The 24935-nt window shown below is 34.1% G+C and overlaps 1 protein-coding gene across 1 annotated transcript in view; it reads right to left on the bottom strand.

Moving 5' to 3' along the window:
* Positions 1-274: 274 nt before the first annotated feature.
* The window catches only part of LOC110030316 (pathogenesis-related protein 5), a 78604-nt gene continuing 53943 nt past the window's right edge, over positions 275-24935 (bottom strand). The window contains exon 4 of the mRNA XM_020732976.1: positions 275-475. Coding sequence (XP_020588635.1) covers positions 349-475 — 127 coding nt within the window. The 3' untranslated portion in view covers positions 275-348. The remainder of the gene's footprint in view (positions 476-24935) is intronic.

Here is a 24935-nt window from a genome sequence, read left to right as displayed (position 1 = left end):
GATGTGTCAACATACCCCTTCGAGGCCGAATTGTATTGGACTCTACCAAAGCAAACGTCTGACACATTTATCTAGCATAGGCTTAGTAAAATCAGACCCTGATTTAGTCATGAAAAAGTTAAATATTATCACTTTACGTCGCAGTAATCGGCCAATGTAAAACCTCATGATATGTTGTCTTCGTTTTATAAACTGCAACTTATATGTTAAATGGATTTTATCATTAAATATTATTTATATGAGGAAAGAATACATGAAAGCAGTTCATCCAATGTACATGCAGCAACAATTCGTAATTTAATGAGTTTACCTCCATCTTTACATTTAAAAAAATAATAATAATTACCTTTAATGCCCTAGAAATAAACTTACAGAAACCGATATAGCAGTAAGCCATTTGGCAAAAAACATAGCAGATCTGTTAGACCTGCTGCAAATTAACCTGTTATTATGATATGTGCACACGGTTTGCTTCCTGCATCAAACGAAGCATATTAGATGTCATTTTGAGTAGACATAAAATGTTAAATATTGACACTAATGGGATAAAATTAATCTCAAATTAACTTAAAATAAGTTTCATGTTTACTACAATATTAATTATTTTGAGTGGTGTTAAGTTAATATTAATTAATTTTTTATTTTATGCAAAATATGATCAAGCTCTGTCCAAGATTCTCATTTTTGAGCTACAGTCAAATAACTATGACAAAACCACAATCCTAAAGGCTTCTAGCATGGTGCGTTGTGATGACGAACCCTATTATCGATAGGATTTAATCCATGAATTAAAATGGGCCGCAATTGCTCCCCACCCACAAAACGTTAAATATACATATGTATATATTTGAAATTTCTGCCAAATTAAAAAGCTCTGAATGCATCTCAAATTAGGACTCCAAATCACATTGCAATAATAAATAGCCATGAAGCACTGTTGTAAAATGTAATTATCTTTTCTTAAAAAGAAGCCTAGGACAATCTTTTCTTCAGAAAAAATTGGGTCAGATTATTGTATGGTTGCTGTTATTAGCAAAAAGTTGAAATGCATAGAACTTCTAGTTGCACGGAAGGAAATAATATTTCCAGGATATTTTTAATATAGGAACGAAAGTATGATTGAGAATATTATTAGATAAATTAAAAATGAAACAAAATTGCTATTTAATTATATGTAAACAAAAATAAACTTGGCGAGTAATTCGAACCATTTATGTCCTTAAAATTATAGATCAATTCACTGTAGTTAAGAACTTTATATATGCCTAAATTGTTCATATTTATTTTACCTTTTTTCATGACTTTTCATACATTCAATCCTTTGTAAAATCGTTAATCTAAATTCACAAGATAGAAAAAATAAATTAGATTTCATTGATTGGTTCGCTTCTTGCATAAGCATGATTTTGCCCAGTTAATTTTATTTTTAAGATCTGCTTTCACAACAAGATCCAATCTGGATAAGCTTAAATTGAATAATTATTCTCGTAGGGCCCATGATGTGGCTATCATGAGCCAACCATCGCTCTACCACGATCCCTCAAAACCCAATCATGTCAGCGTCTTAAAAAAAGTCTTATATGAGCTTGTTGACCTCACTTTTGTGAGGACTCACCCCACCAACTTGCACTTGACCCTAGACCAGAGTTGTGCTTCTTTGGCTCCACCAATGCAACCCCAAGACCCCAACCCTTGGTTGAGTGTGTTTAGGGTTTAGACCAGGTAAGGAACCCAAATTGACCACCATGGGCTAGACATGTCCTAGGTCACCCAAATCAGCCAAAACACCAACCAAAACACTAGGTACTTTCTTATGGACCCTGGGACCCACTTTGACCATGAAACCCATCTTGAGGGAGGAGTCTACCTAAATTGAACCCTAGCCTCACCTAAGTCCTCACTAACCTTATCAAACCATAAAAATCTCCATAAACCCTAATGTGTCATTTTGACCCCAAAATGTGATGACAACTTGGGATGGTCAAAATCAATTGGGTCTACCCTAATTTTGATCAAATTTGGACCAATTGACCATATCCCCATTCATCGAAGTCCACCCAACATGATCATGATACCACACCATGTGGTTGACCAAATTACCACCATGAGGCCAACCCCCATAGTTCACTTAATCAATTAATTACTTAATTTATTAGGTTGATTTTTAAATTCCATTAGGGTCTAAACAAAGGAAAAAAGCATTCCATTTAGCCCAAATTCAAAACCCTAAGAGAAGACCCAACCCAAACTAATGGCTCATGGCCTATTCCTATTGGCTCTCCTATGATCCAATACCCACTTACCATAACACATGGATGACACACCAAGCCAAACCAGGGTAAATCTAACCCTTAATTGGTGGCTTGGTATCATCCACCATGATTAATCTATGGCAGGGACCATGCCACCCAGCCCAAGCCGCCATGGACCAATTTTTTATGGGTCAAGCCTAACCATATCTGATTTGTATTATCCACCTAAGAAGCCACCAATCAGCTTTCATCTCCATGCTTAACAACATGGTCAAGCCACAATGGAAGCTTGAAAAGTTTCCCTCCATTGCTCAAAATCCTCTGAAATTCCTTTGAGAACTCTCCGAGGAGCAACCCAAACTTTTCTAATCATAGCTAAGCTCTCCCATCGCCTCTCATGGCTACTTAGGGAAGGAACCTGAGAGCCTTGACACACTATCAAACTTCCTTTCCAGCCTCCTGAACCTCTGTCTCTCTACAGAGAAAATGTCCCTGTTTACCTAGGCGATTAATCTCTCATGTCCTCATGCTACCGCCACCACTAGCAAAACCTAATTTCCTTGCCCTAATTCAGAACAAATTTCGACCTCGGCATAAACCCTTCCAAAACTCAAACATTAAACTCCCAAAAACTTCCTCGAGCCTCAAGACAATCTTCTCAATCAAAATTAAGGCTTTCTGAGCCCTCCAACCCATTCCAACCCCAACCCAAAGCCACCATTTCGTCTAGCTTATAACTAGGATCAATTTTAGTTCAAATTGAACCAAGGAGGAGGATATTGACATAAAGATGAAGCTCTCGGTCAAGCCCAATCGAGGCCACACCTTTTGGAGAAGGTATGGATAAAATCTCTAATGTTTTTTTTCAGGTTCGATCTTTTGTGAAAGAAATAAACAGTCCATGCTCATTGAACTGTATAGAAAAGATCTTATAACTTAGAAGAAGCTATAGGAACAATCACTGAGTGATTATGTTGAGAATCAAGAGAGATCTTAGGGTTTGATCATGGAAGGTTATCAGTTATTCTTCTTGTGGGGACAATGAACCGATGCCATTCATTTTCATGTATTAGAAATGGACAGCGCAAATCAAGTCAAACTAACAAACCACTTGGGGAGGAGAACACCAAATCGAGGGCCACCACAACGCCTGCTTGGAATGTGCATCCAACTGATGAAGGAAGCGTCGACTTTTAGAGCGTGTGAGAGATGACGTGGCAAAACTTTTATATGTATGAAATTTGGATATTTGAATTATTTAAATCCCAAAAATTAAATAAAATTTTAAAAATTCATAACTTGGTGTGGAAAATAAAAAAAAATAAAATAGAAATACCTCTGAACTCAGTGAACAGAGGAGAAAACAAAAAATAATAATGTTATTAACAATAATTAACTTATATTTAATTTTTAATTATTTAAAAAATTCAGAAAGTATTATAATTATTAAAAATTAGTTATGGGGAGGAAAAATCTAAAATTTTACGTTGATTTTTCTTCAAATCTTGGGTATATCCCATGATTTTTCTGTGGTCAATGGGGATCCTAACTTGAAAATTACAATTTTTCTATCAAAATGATTATTATTTTGATAAATAATTACAAAAACTGAAGAAAAAAAAATGAAAAATTTCAAAATAAAAATGAAATTTAAAAAGAAAACTTAGGGTAATGAAATTGATCCCTAAAATAATAATTTACATATTTAAAATCCCTAAATATAAGGCTTAGAAAATTAGTGGTAAAATCATAAAATTAAAATTTTACACTTTAGCCCAACATTGTTCCCAAATTTAGTTTACGAAATTTAACCAGCCTTAAAGCTTTGATCCTAAGTGGTTAACACCATGCTTACCCGTCTAATCATGAATTCATCCTAAGTAGCCCTGGGCTAAATCATGTTAAGCCTAAACTTGGTTTAGGTGTAACTTGGCTTAGCCTAATCCAGGTCAGCCCAAAATTAGACACAATCCAATTAGAAATAAGCCTAAGCCACAGTTAAGCTTGACATGGCTCATAATTAACTTGGGTTTTAATTTGGGTCTAGCCCATATTAGCTCTAAGTTAGTCGTGAGCTCTTTAGGTCCAACGTACACTGGATCTAAACCCAAACACCAAGTCTAACCTAACTTAGGCTTGGTCATCTTTTTAGTTCTATTCCACATTAGACCTAAACCAAACCAAAAGCCTAAGCTAACATAGACTTAGTCATGTTTTTAGATCTAACCTAATGTAGACCTAAACCCAAACCTCAAGTCTAACCTAACTTAGACATGGTCATCTTCTTAGGTCTAATCCACATTTGACCTAATTTAATCGCTAAGTCTAACCAAACATAGACATAGTACAACTCTTCAAGCCTAACTTACATTAGACCCAAACATCTTTAAATACCTTTTGAGGTCTAACCGACATTAGACCTAAACCTAAACCTTAAGCTTAACCCAACATAAATTTAACCATCATTTTAGGTCTAACATAAATTAGACCTAACCCAAACTATAGCTCTAACTCATCTTAGACCTAACATAAACTCTATGTCTAACCTAAGGCGTAGCTCAACTTTTAGGTCTACCTCCTTTTGAACCAAACCCTTTCCCAAGGTCTAACCTAAATTAGGCATAGTCCATCTTTTTGGGTGTAACCTACATTAGATCTAAACATAAACTCTAGATCTATCCTAAATAAGAACTAACTCAAACTTTAGGTCTAACTCGTATTAGACATAACCCTAGGCCTAACCTAACATAAACTTAGTCATCTTTTTAGATCTAACCTAACGTAGACCTAAACCCAAACCTCAAGTCTAACCTAACTTAGACATGGTCATCTCCTTAGGTCTAATAAACATTAGAACTAATCTAATCCCTAAGTCTAACCAAACATAGACTTAGTACAACTCTTCAAGTCTAACTTACATTAGACCCAGACATCTATAAATACCTTTTGAGGTCTAACCGACATTAGACCTAAACCTAAACCTTAAGCTTAACCCAACATAAATTTAGCCATCTTTTTAGGTCTAGCTTAAATTAGACCTAACCCAACCTATAGCTCTAACTCATCTTAGACCTAAAATAAACCCTATGTCTAACCTAATTTAGATGTAGCTCAACTTTTAGGTCTACGTCATATTGAACCAAACCCTTTCCCAAGGTCTAACCTAAATTAGACATAGTCCATCTTTTTGGGTGTAACCTACATTAGATCTAAACATAAACTCTAGGTCTAACCTAAATTAGAACTAACTCAAATTGTAGGTCTAACTCGTATTAGACATAACCCTAGGCCTATCCTAACTTAGACCTAGCTAAAATCCTTTAGGTCTAATCCGAACTAGACCAAACTCCAACATTTAGGTTTATCTTGAGTTAGACCTAATTTCAACTCAAACTCCTTCTAGATCTAGTCCAATCTGGACCTAGCCTAAGTCCAACCTAATTTATACTTAACCAAATTCAAGTTCTCTTGGATCTAACTTGACTTAGGCTCAATTCAACTGAGTCGCTGGTTTAACACGACCTAACTCGAGTTAACCTAATTCAACTAAATCACTAGGTCAACTAAACCTAACTTGGGTTAACCCAATCCAACTGAACCTCTGAGTCAACCCGACCTAACTCGAGTTAACCCAATTCAACTGAACCACTAGGACAACCTGACCTAACGTGGGTTAACTCAATTTAATTGAACCACTGGACAACCTCACCTAACACGAGTTAACCCAATTCAACTGAACCGACCTAACTCGGGTTTACTCAATTAAACCATCAAATCAACCCAACCAAACTTAGGCCAACCCAATCTCCGGATCAACCTAACCTAACTCAGGCTAAATCAAAATCAACCTAAACCGCTGAGACAACCTGACCTGACTTAGCCTAACCCAAAGACAACTTTTCCTTAGGAAAATCAGATTAAACTCTAATCAGCCCGACTTGAGACTCAACTTCAAACTTGACTTATGTCTTAACCTCAATTTATTCAAGGATTGATTTATGTCTAATCCAATTTATATTTCAAAAAGCAACTCAATTCTAAATTAAGTTGGACTTTACCCAAGTCAAATTTAACTTCAACTTAATTCAACCTAGGAAGTTTAACTTGGATCAGTCTCATTCAACCTGGTTTGCTCCCAAGTTAATCTGAATTGTTTTAACTTCGCTTAAAGTCAATCTAAACTAAGACTAGTTTGACTCCAATCATGCCAAGACAACATGGGTCAATCATATTAAACTTTGGTCAATCCAAACAAGTTTGAAGATAATTTGAGAGACAACTCGCCTAATTTAGGTTAACACGGTTTACCAAGAGTTTCATCTTAAATTAATGCAACCCAACTCGAACTAATTTAAAATCAACCTAGACCTAAGTTACTAGATGTTAAGGAGTGTTTCACTTCTCGTTCAAGAATAAATGAACCCTTAGCCTCAATCAAGGATAATTTGGGCTAAAATATCAAACCGACCTAAATGAAATGACATATAAGACATTAATATTTAAAACTAAACCAAATAATGTAATCTAGTTTGAGATGGTACTTTGGAGGAGGCAACACATGGATGTTAACAAAATATCTTCCAATAATTTGTGACTAAGCGAACTCCAAACTCCATTGAATCAGGAACGACGAAACCATGTGATCTTGACCGAGTTATCCTAAACAACAAAAAAAAAGCAAAATGATAAAATAAAAAAAATAATCAAGTAATAAGTCTTAAACTACCTAAAATTTTCAACTCCTGAAATCTAAAAAAAGGACATTAAAACTTAAATGAAACCCTAATGAACAAAGATCACAGAACATAACTTGAACCCCAGAAAACCTGGTTTAGGAAGATCTCCTAGACGATGCAACCCATGATTACTGATCGGAATCTTCTAGTCCAAGTTGATTTCATCCCCTCTCAGACTAACTAGATCAGAAACCCAACAACCACAAAATGATGGAAAGGCATGGGCATCTTAACCAGGTTCTCTAAAAATAAAAGTAACAATCGACTAATTAAACCAAAAATGTTCTATGCTAACTTTGTTTTGTAGGACTGCTAAAGACAAAAGGGGAACGTTGCCCAAGATTTACTTTACATGTTATTAGGGTGTGCTAACTCTACTTTACAGAGATGGATATTCAAAACCTGGAGAAAAAGGATGAACCATGACTAAACATCAACGATAAAAGAAAATTCTAGGATAGTTTGAAATCTTTAGGAATCTGCTTCCCCTTGGATATGAGTTTGGCATTCCTTTCCTTGACAACGACACTTAAAATTTTTTAGAACAAACTATTACCTCAATCGACAGTTTTCTTAAGTAGTCTTAACTACTTAACATGTAATTAATAATAGAGACTTGACCTTATTAGAGGATGTGAACTCTAGAACAGGTACATCTACCTAAATTCTTTGGTAGTTAGCTTTCGTGAAGGCTCCTTCGTAGTTATTCCTTTAAAGCATACCAAGTCGATCTCACTTTGAACTTATGCTTTGGGGATATTAATGCAAAATTTCACTTTATGAAGGCTTTCCATATACATCTTTTTTTGTGTTCCTATTATTGCTTGCCTTAGTCCTCCAATTTATCACCTCTTAGCTCACCTATAAAATCTAAGATGAAGAATTATTTGAAAAAGAGGGCAACAAAATGAAAAACATACTCGCAACTCCTCAATGACAACAACAACATTAAGTAAACAAAGAAATTAAGACAAGTGTCACAAAAAAAGCTACCACAAGAGTTTCGCAACTCCGCCGAGGAAATCCTCGCTCCCTATCTTTAGTTAATAAATTTATTCTCATAATTAAGGTAATATGTCATATGTATGCCAAATTATCCTCTTATCGTTAGTATATTTTGCTCATTTCAGCCTTGGGCAAAATATAACCAACACGTTTTTTATTATAGAACTATTCATAATGAAGAGATCTCAGGATCCTAAATTCCAAAAATGACAAAACAAAATGACATGACAAATAGTTTGACATTAAAACCTTCAACAAAACAAAATCTAAACTAACTTTTTTTAGGACTTATGTCTATTATAATTAAAAATTGAACAACATCTCCATTTTACATAATAGGTCTTGAAAAACAAGTCATGATGACAATTTTAATTTCTTTAAAATAACAAAATCACAATAATGGATGCTCCGAAGTTTAGTGTTTTTGTTTGTCGGGATACATGAATTGCCAACTTATAAGGCTTCTTGCTACCAAGGATCACCGATCAAATTTGGATCCAGATTCAACGAATTTGAAATAGTGCTTGATAAATTGCCTCACACCGTGACAAAGAAAACTAACACCGAGGTTATAGAAATATCATTTTAGTTCATTCTGAAATCCCACCATGAGTTCCCTTTACTTATGACAACTATATCTGAAGAAGAATCTACTATTAAGAGAACTTTGAAGTCCATTGTGGTATGTCCTATCATTGAATCTAAGGAAGAATTTGATTGCAAAAAAATGAAGATCCTTGTAGAGGAGAAGTACATCCCACCGTCGTCTATAATTGAGATTGGGTACAACCTTAAGTCTACATCACTGACTCATATTCAGTGCAGGAATAGGAGTCGTTCTACCTAAAAGAAGAAAAGGAACATAACTGACATTACAAAGGCTGACGAGCCAAAAAATTTGGGGCTTCTTGAGGACTGTATTCTCTCAGGAGGAAGCAAGTTCTACCCATTGTTCATTGCTCACTGTGAGGAAGATTTTCATAGGATTTCTATTAGTTCACCTCGATATTTTACCTGATAAAAAGAAAGAGAAAAGAATTTGTTTGTTTCATGGATTCATTATATGTTTGAGACACTTTCCTTAAATATGAAATGCTCAATCGCCCAAATCTTACATGGGATAGCGTTCACTATCTCCATGAAAGTAAGAAGAAAAATTCTTAAGAAAGAAAAGTCATGACGCAAGTATCAAAAAGAAGATACATCAAGCTTCACTTATGGAACTGACAAACTCCAGTTATTAATGGCAAACACTATCTCCCTTAGAAAAAGATAACACCTTTACTCTTCCGCCAAAGTAATACTAAATAATCGTCCAACTTTTCCACCAACACATGATAAGCTACTTTTAAGGTCCAAGAAAACATCTGCTAGTATGAACTCAGTGGTGTAGATGTTATGAGCTGGGGATCTTGCCCACCCACAACAAGTTGACAGGTATCTGAAGGTATCCCACCCCACACTTAAAAAGAATGTATGGAAATGTAAGACATCAAAGAAAGTATTCGATGTTGTGGGTACATTGTCCACCATTTTGGTTGACATTCCTCAAGAAATGACACATTCGATAGAAAAAAACATTACAAAATTTAAGAGCTCATGTTAAGCAGTTCTCAATAGATAGAAAAAGTGACTATCTCAATGACATGGAGGAGGAGTTTGTAGAGATTAATATGATAAAGACTCAAGCTACTTCTTCTACACGAGAGGTAGTGCCACCAAGTGAGGAAGAACTGACAGAAGAGTTGCAAAGGATCATACATCAATGAAATGAACAGATAAGTTATCTAAAAAGGAAAGTTGAGAAAATGATGAGCACATTAACAACTTTTTGTAGCTCATCACAGGTGACACAGTCACCTTTGGCTGAGATCATTTGACCAGAAATAGTCAACATTCTCAACAATAAAATAGAATTGACAGAGGTTGAGGAGAATAGTTAAAAGAAAAAGTCTCATCCAGAGCAAAATTTTAGAAAAAGAATTAACTCAAATAGTTGAGCAAAAAGTTATGGAAATAATAGCCTAGGTGAGGGTCGGATCATTAATTCCAAGGGGCACACCTTACCCGAAGGAATTTAATTATGTCCATTATCCTAAGGGTTGTGTGCCATTGCTTTTCAAGATGTTTGATAGGATAGGAAATCCTCGTCAACTGTTGCACACTTTCAAACAAGTTACTGCAATGCAGGGGGTAGTGATGCTCTCATGTTCCGCTAGTTTGTTAACACCTTATATGGATCACTTTCGACTGTTATGCCAAACTTCTCAGTAAGTTCATTAAGACCTTTGTCAAACTAGAAAATTTCTTTATTCAATGATTTTTTAGGGTCCAACACCATATTACAGTTGGAGACCTGATGATAGAAGAACAGAAGCTAAGAGAATCTCTCATGGACTACATCCTTTGGTGGAGAAACCTCAGTATGAAGTGTGAAACATGCCTCTAAGAGCAACATGCCATAAAAATTTTTCATTAAACCATTCACAGACCAATATAAATCATGCTTAAGGGGTTCACGATAAAGACATTTGAAAATCACTCAGTAAAGCTGTCAGCCTCCAAGAAGAAGCCAAGCAGATAATTGTAACAGAAAGGCAAAAAATACAAGGTCGGTCAAGACATTTGAAATAAAATCTAGAAGTATCTTAGCAGTGGAAAAGGGAAAGAAACCAATCCAGGTACAACCCAAGGAGAGAAAAGAACGAAAAAATAACAACACATTCCAACCACAACCACTTCTACAAATGCAATTTCAACAAGTAACCCAACAAAAGACAGAGAAGAAATTGATGTTCATGTGGATGAACAAAGAGTATCCATTCAAGATATAGATCTTGGCTAAGCTATTTCGTAGCCTGCTCAAGATACCATAATTTATACTGCTCAAAGTCAAGAGATCATGGGAAGTTGATATGAAGTACCGACCTAACTATTGGACCTACCACAAGATGCTCGGGCATAAGATTGATAATTTTTCATCTTCAAGGACTAGTTAGAGTACAACTTCATGGTAAGTAACATATTCATTCTAAAGGAAAACTTTAAAGAACTTAAATAAAGTTTGATCATTGTGATCTCACTGGTGAATTTGTTCCTATCGACCCCTACAAGGACATAATGGATGGGATATATCATGGAACAAATCTTCCAAGAAGGTCCCTAACAAAATGTATGCTACTCTAGCTTCAGCGTCAACATCAAAGCCCCCACCTCCAAGAAAAGAAAATTAAAAAAAGAGAAAGCAAAGCTGAGCAAATTAGAGGTCCTTGCAACATAGGGGTTGTTATTCCCTTTGTACCTTCTACTTAGTCTACTTTTACTCATTCTTCTAGATTGGTTATCTCAGATTTAGTGGAGAAATGCCTCAATATGTTGACTTTGTATGACCATTTCTTTGTCCCTCCAAGGATAGTTATTGTGAAGACCTTTGATTTCGGTTACGTTTTATCTATTTCTGATGATGACGCTTTCTGAAACAACCAATCTAGTTTCCATCCCATAGAAAGTTCTTGAATCGTACATGATCTTGAGGGGTCCAACAACAATCATAGTGTCATTAATAATGAAAATAATTTCAATGACAGTTAAAATGAAGACGATATCGCTACACTAGAATTGCATGGAGTACCTATTTCCATATGATCGAACTTATTAAACTCAAAGACAAAAGATTCGGGTGAAATACCCTTAGAAGAAGCTCCATTTTTGGCACAAGAACAACAAGAAATAACTGAATTCCATTTATGGAGCGGGAAATTTCTAAATTCAAGAACATCTCCAATAAAGAAATAAAAACAAATGGTCGTGCCAAAAGATGCAGTTCCATCAGTGCAAGAAAATACTGAAAAGTCTTACAATAAGGTAGATTACAATGTTTTAGCCCTTTTGAGAAAACTATGAGCAAAATTGAGCATCTATGATTCCCTCATTCTCTCTAAGAATTGAGAGAATCATTAATAAAGGTCTTTTTGGATGTTGAAATCTGCCTAGCTCTACTTTCTAGTACTTCCTCATATGAGGCTTAATAATTAGAACGACTAGCCAAGGTTACATTATCTGATGATGAATTATTGTTAGGCACAATTAAACATAATCGCCCACTATATGTCTCGGAAAATGTTAACAACATTACTCTCTCAAGGGTGCTTATTGAACCAGGTACTTCAATCAACATTATGAACTTATGAACTCTTGCTTATTTGGACATCGATGCCCTTAGGCTAACAACGGACAAGATGATGTTATGTGGCTTCAATCGGCTAGGAGAAAGAGCCAAGGGGTCAATCACGTTACTTCTAAAATTGATGATTTGGTGCAACGACAATATTCCGTGTCATAGACTCTGAGACATCCTTTAATGCATTGTTGGTTCGTCCATGGCTCCATGAATACAAGATGGTTCCTTCGTCGCTACACCATTGCATCAAGTATCCCCATGAGGCACTAGAATACTCTATTAAAGGTGACCTGTAGCCATTCTCGATACATGAGATTGGCATACATGAAGATGCTGCATACTACGCCCCATTTAAGAAGACAATTTTCTCCAAGGATCTGGTGATAAATGTAGAATAAAAAGATAAAAACAAAAAATGAATAAAGAAGATAAAGAAAAAGAAAAGAAAATTAAGAAATACCATGTAGCGACTCAACCAAAGGGTGAAGACTCTCACAAAACTCGCATCCGAGGTCAAGGCCAAGGCTAAGGTTGAGGGAGAGAAAATCCAACTATTGAAAAGAAGAAACCATTGAAGATTAACATCGAATTGGACTCTAGTTCCAAGGAAGAAATAGAAAAAAAAATAATGGTGGTGACTCAAAAGGAGCCACAGTTCAAAATATCCCTCGATAATGAAAAGAAAATAAAAAATATGAGTCCATACATGAATGAATCAATCACTGTGTATAGGCTATGACCGTAACTCCAATTTCTTCAAATAAAACTAAGAGTTTAGTGGTGAAAGAAGTATATGATGAGGGCATGAAACCTATTAAGTTCCAAATTGGTTCCTCTTCTTTTAGCCCTGCAATAAATGTAAAACTAGAAGATGAAAATTTCTTAAAATTAATAGAACTTTCGATTAAACATTATTCCCCTTATGTTTAAAAACTTGTTCAATGCGATTTGATACCTAAACGTTGGTCAACTGACCGATCCCACCATTTTGAACAATTATGGGACAATCAATAATGAAACCGTAACCCAAAATAACTTGTTGGATTCGGTACACACAGAACTCTGAACGAACAAAATTTTACCTTATTGTTGTCGAAGAACCTAATATCAAATGTGCAGAAGCACTTGAAGAAACTTCAATTGAAGATTTGACACCAAAATTTGAAGAAAAAATTAAATCGATTATAGATGAGCTTAAAGAAGTCAATTAGGGGTCTGGGAAGACCCAAGATCAATATTCATTAGCTTGTTGCTTAATGACATCGAAGCAAAGGAAATAATCCAACTTCTAAAAGAATATAAAGATTTATTTGCTTGGAGCTATGATGAAATGCATGAACTTGTTGCAAAGGTAACTGTCCACAAACTCAGAATAAATCAAACTTTGATTTCGGTAAAACAAGTTCCAAGAAGGATGCACATGGAAATTGAACAACTGGTCATGGTCGGGGTTAAGATATTAATTTATGTCGGTTTTGTTTGAGAAGAAAAATATCCAACTTGGCTAGCCAACATAGTACCAATAAAAAAGAAAATGATAAAATGCAGATCTGTGTCAACTTCAGAGACCTAAACAAAGCCTGTCCAAAAGACAAATTTCCTTTAATGATCCCAGAGTTGATGGTAGAAATCGAGTCAGCACACACGATATTCTCATTCATGGCTAGATTATTAGGCTACAATCAAATCAAAATTTCTCTAGAAGATGAACTTAACACAGCCTTTCAAACACCCAATAGGATTTACTACTGTAAGGTAATGCCCTTTGGGCTTAAGAATGTTGGTGTGACATACCATCAGACTATGACCAAGATCTTGGATGAACTCATCCATAACCAGGTTGAGCGTCATGTGTATGACTTAGTCACCAAGAGTAGATGAAAAGACGACCATGTGTATGATTTGAGAATTTTTTTTGAATGATTGTGATAATATAATCTCAAGATGAATCCCTTAAAGTGTGTCTTTGGTGTCACCTTAGGAAATTTATTAAGATTCGTTGTACGTCATCGTAGAATCAAAATTGACCCCCTTAAGATTGAGGTAATCTTAAATATGTTTCCTCAGAAGAATTTGAACCAACTATGCTCAATCTAAGGAAAGTTGAAATATATAAGACATTTCATTTTTAACTTGTCAGGTAGCTTTCAAACTCTCACCACCTTAACCAGAAAGGATGTTAAATTCGTGTGGGATGATAAATACCAACACACTTTTGAAAGCAATAAATAATATTTAATGACACCTCTTGTTCTAGAAGCATTTATCTCAGGAAGGCCTCTAATCCTTTACACCGTAGCTTTAGATGAATCCCTTGAAGCCTTGCTTTCCTAAGTCAATGATGGAGGTATAGAAAATGAATTTTAATACCTAAGTTGTCATCTAATTCCTACTAAAATAAGATATCCTACAATTAAGAAGCATTACTGGCTTTGATCTTCATCGTTCAGAAATTTGGACACTACATGCTCTGTCATAAGGTGACTCTCATCTTGAGAGTCAACCCTCTACAGTACCTAATGACTTGATTGCCTCACTATGGAAGATTAGTTAGGTGGGCAATGATACTACTCCAGTTCAACATAACTTTTGTGCCCTTATAAGCTGTCAAAGGGCACATATTGGTGGATGATACACAAAAATAATATATTATTTTAAGAACCCTTTAATGCCTATTTTTGGTGATATTACATTTTAAAAAAAGGTATTTTGTATTTTTTTTTTGCAGGTATACCATTTTTAGGCATTTGGAGCAAAAATGGCAAAAGGAGTAAATATGAAGCAAAAATAACCAATTTCGGGATTTGGCGCATGATGCGCCAAAATCCATAGCACTGGTGCATGATGCTCAAGATTGGCGCATGATGCGCCAGATGCAAATTTTCAAATTAAGGTAGTTCGAGATGAATTTTGCATGAATTTTTAAAGGGACACTTGTTCTAAATAATTCATGAAGTGATTCAATGCATCTAAACAGTTTGGAAGGTTCTAATTTGAAGGGATTTGACTCTTTGATCAAAGAGGCACATCTTTTGAATTCAAAGGTTTGACTTTTAAATTTTGGAGGGAAATTAAAATTCTTTTCAGAGGAGACAGCTCAAAATAAAATCAAGTTGGAGAAGAACATCAAGAGGGGGGGGGGGCGAAAAAGGTTAGGAGGGTTGGAAGAGGAAAAACTTCCATACTTAGTTTCTCAAGTCAATGGCTTGGAGATTGTCTTTAAGAGTTGTAAGAGGAGAGGGAAGGTGAGAGATTTCTTCTTCATTACACTTCTAAGAGAGAATTGAGAGTGCTTGTAAAGAGAGAAAAGCTTGGAGAGAACTTCTAGGGATTTGCTTGGGAAGAATTGTGAGATAAGTTGTATTTTTCATTTCTTTTGTTTGTTAACTTATTTTTTTATATGAAGTCTGTGTTTTATTGTATTCTTCTCATGAATTCTGAGTAGTCTTCTTTATCCTTCTCCCTATATTAAAGAAATGGTATTGTGAAGAATTGATTTTGTTTTCTACGGTTTTAAATGTCAATAATTTGTGATGATTTGAACTCCAATCTTCATTTACTTTTCTATCTCACTGATTGAATTGTTAAAATGTGTTAATAAACTTATGTTCCAAAAGGGCTATGATTTCTACAATATGGGGAGAATCACATTTGATTTCATGGGAGAGTATGACATCCATGGGATTAGGTACAAATAAATAGGGAAATATACTTTATTGGATGTAGAATTGGAAAATTTTAAGGTGACAGATTAGAATCTCCAATTTGGTTCAGTTAATTAGAAACTAATGCGAGCATGTTAGCCCTCAGGTGGAGTAGTGGGAGCTCTGGAGTGACAGCCAGTATCCTCCCAGCCTAACCATGAAATTAGGGATCGAACTCTGGATTAGTCAATATTCTTTATAGTGCTCGAAAGAGGGTAGAGAATAGGATTGCTCCTATTTATTATATTACATTTTCTTAACAAGCCATATTTTCATTGTTAAGGGGAAGGGTATTTTCTCATACTTGAACTTTTTGTCAACAAAAACCTTTATTTTTTTAAAGCAATCTTACTTTTGAAAGTTTAGTATCTAGTTTAGCTTAAATGTTGTAATCGTACATCTGCATATTTAGTAGCATTTCACTTGAGTAGTTTAACTTCAAACTTCGTACTTTACTTTTTTTTATTTTTATTTTAATTTTTATTTTAATTTAAGATTTTAATTTAAGAATAGAATATTAATAACTAGCATATATATATTTTCAGCTTTCGTATGGGATCGATATGTAGGACTCCATTAGAGCCCTGTATTACTTGAATGATATGTATACTTGTGTTATATGTAGAAGGGAATTAGAATTTTCAAAGAGATCTTAAAGATAAATTATTTTCATTAAAGTTACATTATTGTTTGGGCTACATTGCATATTTATTATTAATTTAATCCCAAGTTTTTAATTTAATCCCAAGTTAATTTAATCCCAAGTTTTCGCGCATCAAGTTTCTGACGCCGTTGCCCGGGAAGTAATAGAAAGTATTAGTTATTTTATTTTATTTTAAAATATAAAAAAAATAGTATTTGTAGTTTAGTTTGAACATTTTCTTGTTTAAGTGTGTTGCTTATTTTTAATTACTTATTTTATTTTGTTTATGCGTAGTATAAGATCTGAAAACTTAAGACCTTTCGATTCTTAATTAGAAAAAATAGTTAGAAAAATTTGAAAATAAAAAGAGAGAAAAATCATTCCAACAAAATGGCTTGCAACTTAAGTAATGTTGGAAATGAAAATGAACATCATCAGAGACTTTTAAGGGATTATGATAATCCTACAGCAGATGAAATTCATTTGAGTATACAAAACACTGTTGTAGCTGCCAATTCATTTGAGCTTAAATCTCATATTATCCAAATGCTACAAAACAATCAGTTTGAGGGAACACAAATTGAAGATCCCAATTTATAACTTGTTATTTTTCTAGAATACTGTGTTACATTTAAATATGATGGAGTGTCGAATGATGATGTCAGACTTAGACTTTTTCCTTTTTCACTGAGGGATAAAGCTAAGATGTGGTTAAACTCATTAGCTCCCGAATCTATAAGAAATTCGGGAGATTTATCACAAAAAAATTTATCTAAATATTTCTCACCTTAAAAAGCTGCTAAGCTTAGAAATGATATTATATCTTTTTGTCAATTTCAAGGGGAATCAATTTATAAAGCCTGGGAAACATTTAAAATCTCCTTAGGAAGTGTTCTCACCATGCATTGCCAAATTGGTTAATAATTCAAACTTTTTATAATGGATTGGTTGGATCTCTTAGATCAATTATTGATACTGCTGCTGGTGGAACATTAATGTCAAAACCATTCGATGAAGCATATTCATTAACTGAAGAGATGGCTACTAATAATTTTCAATGTCCCTCAGAAAGGGTAAATTCAAAAAAGTAGCCAGTATTCATGATTTTAATATAATATCTATATTAGCTGCTCAAATAGTCGCTATATCGAAGAAGATAGATCAATATGGAATGAATTATTCTCAAACTGCACCTATGCTTGAGGAAAACTCATTCGAAAAAATGATAGAATCTCAATCTTCTTATGAGACTTTAAATGCAATAAACAATAGTTCTAATAATTCTAATAATCCTTATGTAGTTCTAATAATCCTTATGCCAATTATTATAATCCTAGTTGGAAGAATCATCCAAACATTAGTTAGAGTAACAATAACTCAAATGCTGCAAATCCACAATAAGGAAACAATGTTGTGAACCCTGTGGGAAGCTCCAACAATCAAGGAAATCAAGCCTATAAACCTTATTACCCCCTAGGATTTAATAATTTGTGAAGTAAGGAGAAAAAGTTATTAATGAAAGAATTGATATTGCAAATGGAAAGTTAGTTACAGAGTCAAGGAGCTACAATCAAAAACATGAAAAATCAATTGGGATGTATTGGTACTACACTTGGCAATAGACCTCCAGGAACATTACTTAGTAATGTTGAAGTAAATCCTAAATATCAGAACAAAGAGGAAATTAAAGTTATTCAACTGAGAAGTGGAAAAGAATTAGAAGAAAGAGTTCAACGAAAAGTTGAAATAGAAAAAAATGAGGTGAAAAATGAAAATTCTGGTGAAAATTTTCATTGTAAGCCGGAAAGTCCTATTAAACCAATGAAAATCACTGTAGAAAGACCACCACCTCCATTTCATCAAAGACTGAAGCAGAAGTATAGAGATAATCAATTTTTGAAATTTTTGGAAATTTTGAGGAAATTGACGATAAACATTCCATTTGTTGAAGCTTTGGAACAAATGTCAAGCTATCTGAAGTTCATGAAGGATACTCAATAAGAAAAGAAAGTTTGTAGATAAAGAGACTGTTGCACTCAGTGAAGAGTGTAGCACTATAATTCAGAAGAAGCTTTTTGAAAAACTTAAAGATCCTGGAAGTTTTATAATTCCTTGTGCTAGTGGAGAACGATTTTATGGAAAAGCCTTATGTGATTTAGGGGCTAATATTAATCTTATGCCGTTATTAAATTTCAGAAGGTTGGGCTTAAGAGATATTTCACCTATAACTGTAACTCTTCTGTCAGGAGTTATAGAAGATGTTTTAGTAAAGGTTGATAAATTTATCTTTCTGTGGACTTTATTGTATTAGATATGGAGGAAGATAAATGAATTTATATTATTTTAGGGAGACCATTCCTAGCCACTGGAAGAGCTTTGATAGATGTGCAGAAAGGAGAACTAACAATGAGAGTTAGTGATCAAGAGGTTACATTTAATATTGTCTATTATTTTAGGAAGACCATTCCTAGCCACTGAAAGAGCTTTGATAGATGTGCATAAAGGAGAACTAAGTATGAGAGTTAATGATCAAGAGGTTACATTTAACATTGCAAAAACAATGAGATAATTTACAAAAGAACTAGAGATTGAATGCTTCAGAATGGATATTAATGTGTATTTAAGCCATGAATATTTTAAAATGACATATGAAAGCGAATTTGAAATGGAATATATGGAATATCAAGATGACGATAAAATCAAAGATGTGTTTATGGAAGTGAGTACAGAAGAACTGAAATATGTTCAAGAAAAAATTGAAATGTTAGATCCTGTAAAAAATGAAAACAATTTGATTTCATCTATTAAGAAACCCCCTGAACTACAATTGAAAGCACTTCTTACACATTTGAAGTATGCATTCTTAGGAGATTCATCTATACTACATGTCATATTATCCTCATAACTAACTGATGCGCGAGAACAACAGTTGTTAGAAACTTTGAAAGGATATAAGAAAGCCTTTGGATGGACATTAGCTGATATTAAAGAAATCAGCCCTTCAATCTGTATGCATAGAATTTTTTTGGAAGATAACCATAAGTCTAGTCAACATAAACCAAGAACTGATCAGAAGATATAATCCTATGATGAAAGAAGTGGTTAAGAAAGAAATTATAAAATGATTACATGTTGGAATAATATATCCTATTTCAGACAGTGCTTATGTGAGTCCAATTCACTGTGTTTCAAAGAAAGGAGGTGTAACGGTAGTGACAAATGAGCATAATGAATTAATATCAATAAGACAAGCCACTAGATGGCGAATCTGCATAGATTATAGAAAATTAAGTTTTGCCACCCAAAAGGATCATTTTCTTATACCCTTTTTAGATCAGATGTTGGATAGATTGGCTGGGCACAAATATTTTTATTTTCTAGATTGATATATCGGTTATCATCAAATACCTATTGCCCCTGAGGATCAAGAGAAAACAACATTTACTAGTCCTTATGGAACTTTTGCTTTTTTGGCGAATGTCTTTTGGATTATGTAATCCACCTGCAACATTTCAAAGATGTATGATGTCAATTTTCAGTTATTTTATTAAAAAAGGGATTGATGTTTTTATAGACAATTTTTCTGTATTTGGAACTTCCTTTGAATATGTCTAAATCAATTAGAAAAAGTTCTAAAATATTGTGAAAAAAATAATCTCATTTTAAATTGGGAGAATTGTCAGTTTATGGTTGTAGGAGGAATTGTTCTTGGACATAAAATTTCAGAAAATATCATGGAAGTAGATCCTGATCATGGAAGTAGATCCGTAGATCCTGCAAAAATTCAGGATATATCGAACCCACCTCCACCTACTACTTTAAAAGGAGTTAGGAGCTTTTTAGGAAATGCTCGATTCTACAGGCGATATATTAAAGATTTTTAAAAAATTATTAAGCCTTTATGCCAACTTCTGGAAAAAGATGCAAAGTTTGACTTTAACCAAGATTGCCTTAAAGTCTTCGAAACCTTAATGGAAAAATTGATCACTGCTCTTATAATTGATTCAACGAACTAGGAGAAATCTTTTGAATTAATGTGTGATGCTAGTGATTATGCAATTGGAGCTGTTTTAGGCCAGAAATATGATAAGATTTTCAAGGTCTTATATTATGCTAGTAAGACTCTTAATGATGCTCAAATTAACTATACCACCACTAAAAGAGAGTTATTAGTCATTGCATATGCTTTTGATAAGTTTAGATCATATTTGATTGGAACTAAATGTGTTGTGCATACTGACCATTCTCTATTAAATATTTGGTGCAAAAGAAGGATGCGAAATCAATATTAATTAGATGGATACTTCTAATGCAAGAGTTTGATTTTGTAGTAATCGATAGGAAAGGGACTAATAATCAATAGCTGATCATCTATCGAGGTTAGAACAGGAAGAAATACTTGATCTGGAGAGAGAGATTAAAGAAGCTTTTCCTGATGAACAACTTTATGCTGTAAAAGGATGGGAAATACCTTGGTATGCTGATATTGTGAATTATATTATTAGTTGTATTTTACCATATGGACTAACAAAACAACAGGAAAAGAAATTCATTTATGATGCAAAATCTTATTTTTAGGATGATCCTCATTTGTATAAACAATGTAAAGATTTAGTTATAAGATGATGTGTGCCTTATAAAGAAATTCAGGAGATTATGTAAAAATATCATGATTCTGAATTTGGAGGACATTTTGGGAATGACAGAACTGCTTAAAAAATTTTACAATCTGGATTTTATTGACCTACTTTATTTAGAGATGTTAATATTTATATATATGAAAACATGTGATCGGTGTCAGAGTGTAGGTAATATTTCCAGAAGAAATGAAATACCCTAAATTTTAATTTGGAAATTGAAATTTTTGATGCATGGGGATTAGATTTTATGGGACCATTCATGCATTCATTTGGAAATATATATATATATATATATTGATTGCGGTGGATTATGTTTCAAAATGGATAGAAGCAATCATTTTACCTAGATGTGATGCTCAGAGTGTTTCAAAATTTTTAATTAAAAATATTTTTACAAGATATGTAATGCTGAGAGTAATCATTACTGATAAAGGATCTCATTTTAGAAATGCAACAGTTGCAAGATTGGTGGAAAAATATAATATAAGACATAAAATTGCAACTGCTTATCATCATCAGACTAGTGGTTTAGCAGAAGTATCTAGTCATGAAATTAAGAGTATTTTGTAGAAGAGTATTACTCCTAAAAAATAGATTGGTCTATAGATTAGACACTGCACTATGGGCATACAGGACAACTTATAAGACACCTATAGGAATTTCCTCATATAGATTATTTTTTGGGAAGACTTGTCACTTGCTAGTTGAATTGGAACATAAATCTTATTGGGTGACAAAAGAATTTAATTTCAATTTAAAAGAAGCTGGTGAGAAAAGATTACTGCAATTGAATGAGCTTGAAGAAATTATGAATGAATCTTACGATGTTGTGGTGATTTATAAGGAAAAAATGAAACAATAGAATGATCAAAAAATAGTAAAAAGAGAATTTAAACCTAGACAAGAAGTTTTATTATATAATACAACATTGAAATTATTTCCTAGAAAATTGAAGTCTAGGTGGAAAGGGCTATTCAGAGTTATAAAAGTCTATCCCTATGGAGCAATCAATTTTGCATATCCCAAAACTGGAAGAATATTTAAAGTGAATGGGCACAGATTGAAACCTTATTTTGATGGTCGAAGATCAAATGCTAAAGACACTATCATGTTGGATCACCCAGAATGAAACTGGGAATGTCGGGCTGACCACTTTAAACCAAGCATTTTGTGGGAGGCAACCCATATGTATCATTTTTTACTTTTTATTTTTGAGTTTTTGTTTATTATCTTATATGAATGTTTATGTTTATGTTTATGTCTTTATATAATCCTTGTATATGAGAAAAATTTTTAGAAACATCTTTGTTTGCCTAATGTTGTGAAAAGACTGAGAATTTATTTGATCAAAATCAAAACTGCCAAAATTTTGGAACTGGTGCATGATGCACCAGATTGGCGCATGATGCACCGAATTCTAGAGAGTTGGCGCATGATGCACCAGATCAGCGCATGATGCACTGCGGAGAAAAAAATGACTTAGAACATTTCAAATGGCAGTTTTTGGCAGTTTTTAGTGGGGACATCTTCAAATAACTACTCAAAACCGACTCCAAGACATTTTCTAGGGGGGAAATGAGCGAAGAGTCACCACTTTTCAATTCCTATGATTTCCAACTCTAGAAACTCCGCTAAATTTGAAATTTTCAACCGAAAAAAGCTCATCAGTTTTGACGCACTTAAGTTGCATGATCGAGTTATAAAGAAGAAGAGGATTATTAAAGAGAGGGGATTTGTGTATCGAGGATTCAACGCACCGAATACTCAAGTCAAAGAAGTTATTGCACAAAGGCATTGGGAAGTGCTTTGGCACTACTGTCGTTGTAGTCATCCCTATGATGAAAGAATTTTATGCAAATATTCATGGGATCAACCAAGGAATGATCTACGTGCGAGGCAGGTTTCTGCAGTTCACTCCTTTGAGAATCGATGAAATGTTTATCATTGAGAACGTGCATGTCTGCCACTATGCAAATTTTACCCCTATAAGAGACAACATGGATGAATTCTACCATTACCTTACGGATGAAGATGCTGGATGAAGATGCTAATTGGAAGATGCTAATTGGGAAGCCCGAGATGATGGGAATGTGAGTTTTTCTGCATCGTTGTCAAATCGTAATTCAAAGGCATGACATTTCTTCATTTCCTCAAAATTACTGCATACTATGAAAATTAATAAGGTCACTAAGGAGAGTGTTATCCTGAACTACTGTATTCAAACTAGAAAACCTTTTGATATTGGAGCCATAATTATAAAATCAGTTTTGGGTTTGATACGTATGTTCAAGAAGCATGCGTAGATTGAGGAGAAAAGTTTAACTGATGAATTTCCATTTAGGCCCTTCTACAATCTGTATGTGCACTACCAGTCTATGGAAAATATCTAGGAGGACGAGAGTGAAGAAGACCTTTAAAGTTGAGTTAAGCACATAATATTTTGTCTAGTATTTTTTGTTTTAGTTTTTTATGTTAGATTACCTTTAATTTCTATTGTTGCATTATTTATGTTTATTGCTTTGAAGTTTGATGTTTAAATTTCAGTATTAGGCGTTGGTTTGCTTTAGAACACTGAAATTTTTATGTGTTGGTTTGAAAAAGTTAGTTTGTAATAACATGGATTTCGTATATAAATATGAGTTTTGTGTTGTTTGTGAAAATTTGGTGTTAGTTTGATGTTTAATTATACTTAGAAAGGTTTATTTGAGTCAAATAAAGTTGATGTAAAGCGGTACAGAGCAAATTTCCTTGGAAACTGAGATCTGGAAATAATACGCTCTAGCGCATGATGTGAAAGATTGCCGCATGATGCGCCAACTTACAAAGACTTAGTGCAGATTTGGCGCATGATACCCCAAAGGTCCGAACATGCTTGATTGGCTAAAAAACCCACGAAATCGCACGAAAATCTCCATTTTTGTCACTTGGTCGTCTTCCACCTCCAACCTTTAGTCTAGGGCATCACATTGCGAGCTAAGGAGAGGATTTGGAGACCAAAATCATAAATTTCATCTTCTCTTAGTCAAAGCTTCACTTTAACTTTGAAATTTTGTATTTTCACCATGGATTTTGGGAGATCCAAAAAATTGGATTTTTGATGAAAATGCTTGAAGAAAACTGATGTTGAAAAGTTTTTTACCAAATAATCTTGCTTAGGGAGTTAGATTCACGATTTAGTAATTTATTTGAAATTTATTGGATTTTCATAGAATCTCTGATGGCTCCCCACACATAAAAAGGAAGAACGTCAGGCGAATATGATGTTCAAAAGTTTGTTTATTTCAAGGCCCAACATTATTACAATACACAAATTGAGACCCAGAGGTTGATCCAGGAAAGGGCATTTGCGAACCTGGGAGGCGAGGTTGAAAGTTTGGTTCTCTCCAGAAATTGGGAGCGATTCTGCTACTTCACTGCTGTAGCAAACGTCCAGAAGGGTTGGGACACCAACCTTAGGTTCACTACGGAAGATCATATTTTGGTGAGAGGTACGCAAGTTGAGTTTACCTTCAAAAGGATTAATGTGTTATATGGGCTGAGAAATGTCTTCCATGATGAATATGCCGCTTTTATTATCACTGATTCATAGCTGGAAGAAGTCATTGCCTTTTTGACTTATGGAAGAGGGGAGTGGAAGATAAAGAATAACAAAATAGTTAACTTCCTCGCTTCCATGTTGACGATTAAGTCCAAATTATGGCATCACTTCATCTCTGCCAGACTTTTACCTATAAATCATCTTGTTGATGTTACAAAAAAATGAAGCCGTGTTGAA

Source organism: Phalaenopsis equestris, unplaced genomic scaffold, assembly GCF_001263595.1.
Source record: "Phalaenopsis equestris unplaced genomic scaffold, ASM126359v1 Scaffold000700, whole genome shotgun sequence".
In the NCBI taxonomy this organism is placed as follows: Eukaryota; Viridiplantae; Streptophyta; class Magnoliopsida; order Asparagales; family Orchidaceae; genus Phalaenopsis; species Phalaenopsis equestris.
The sequence above is the reverse complement of the archived record's forward strand: the minus strand, read 5'-3'. Positions and strand labels throughout refer to the sequence as shown.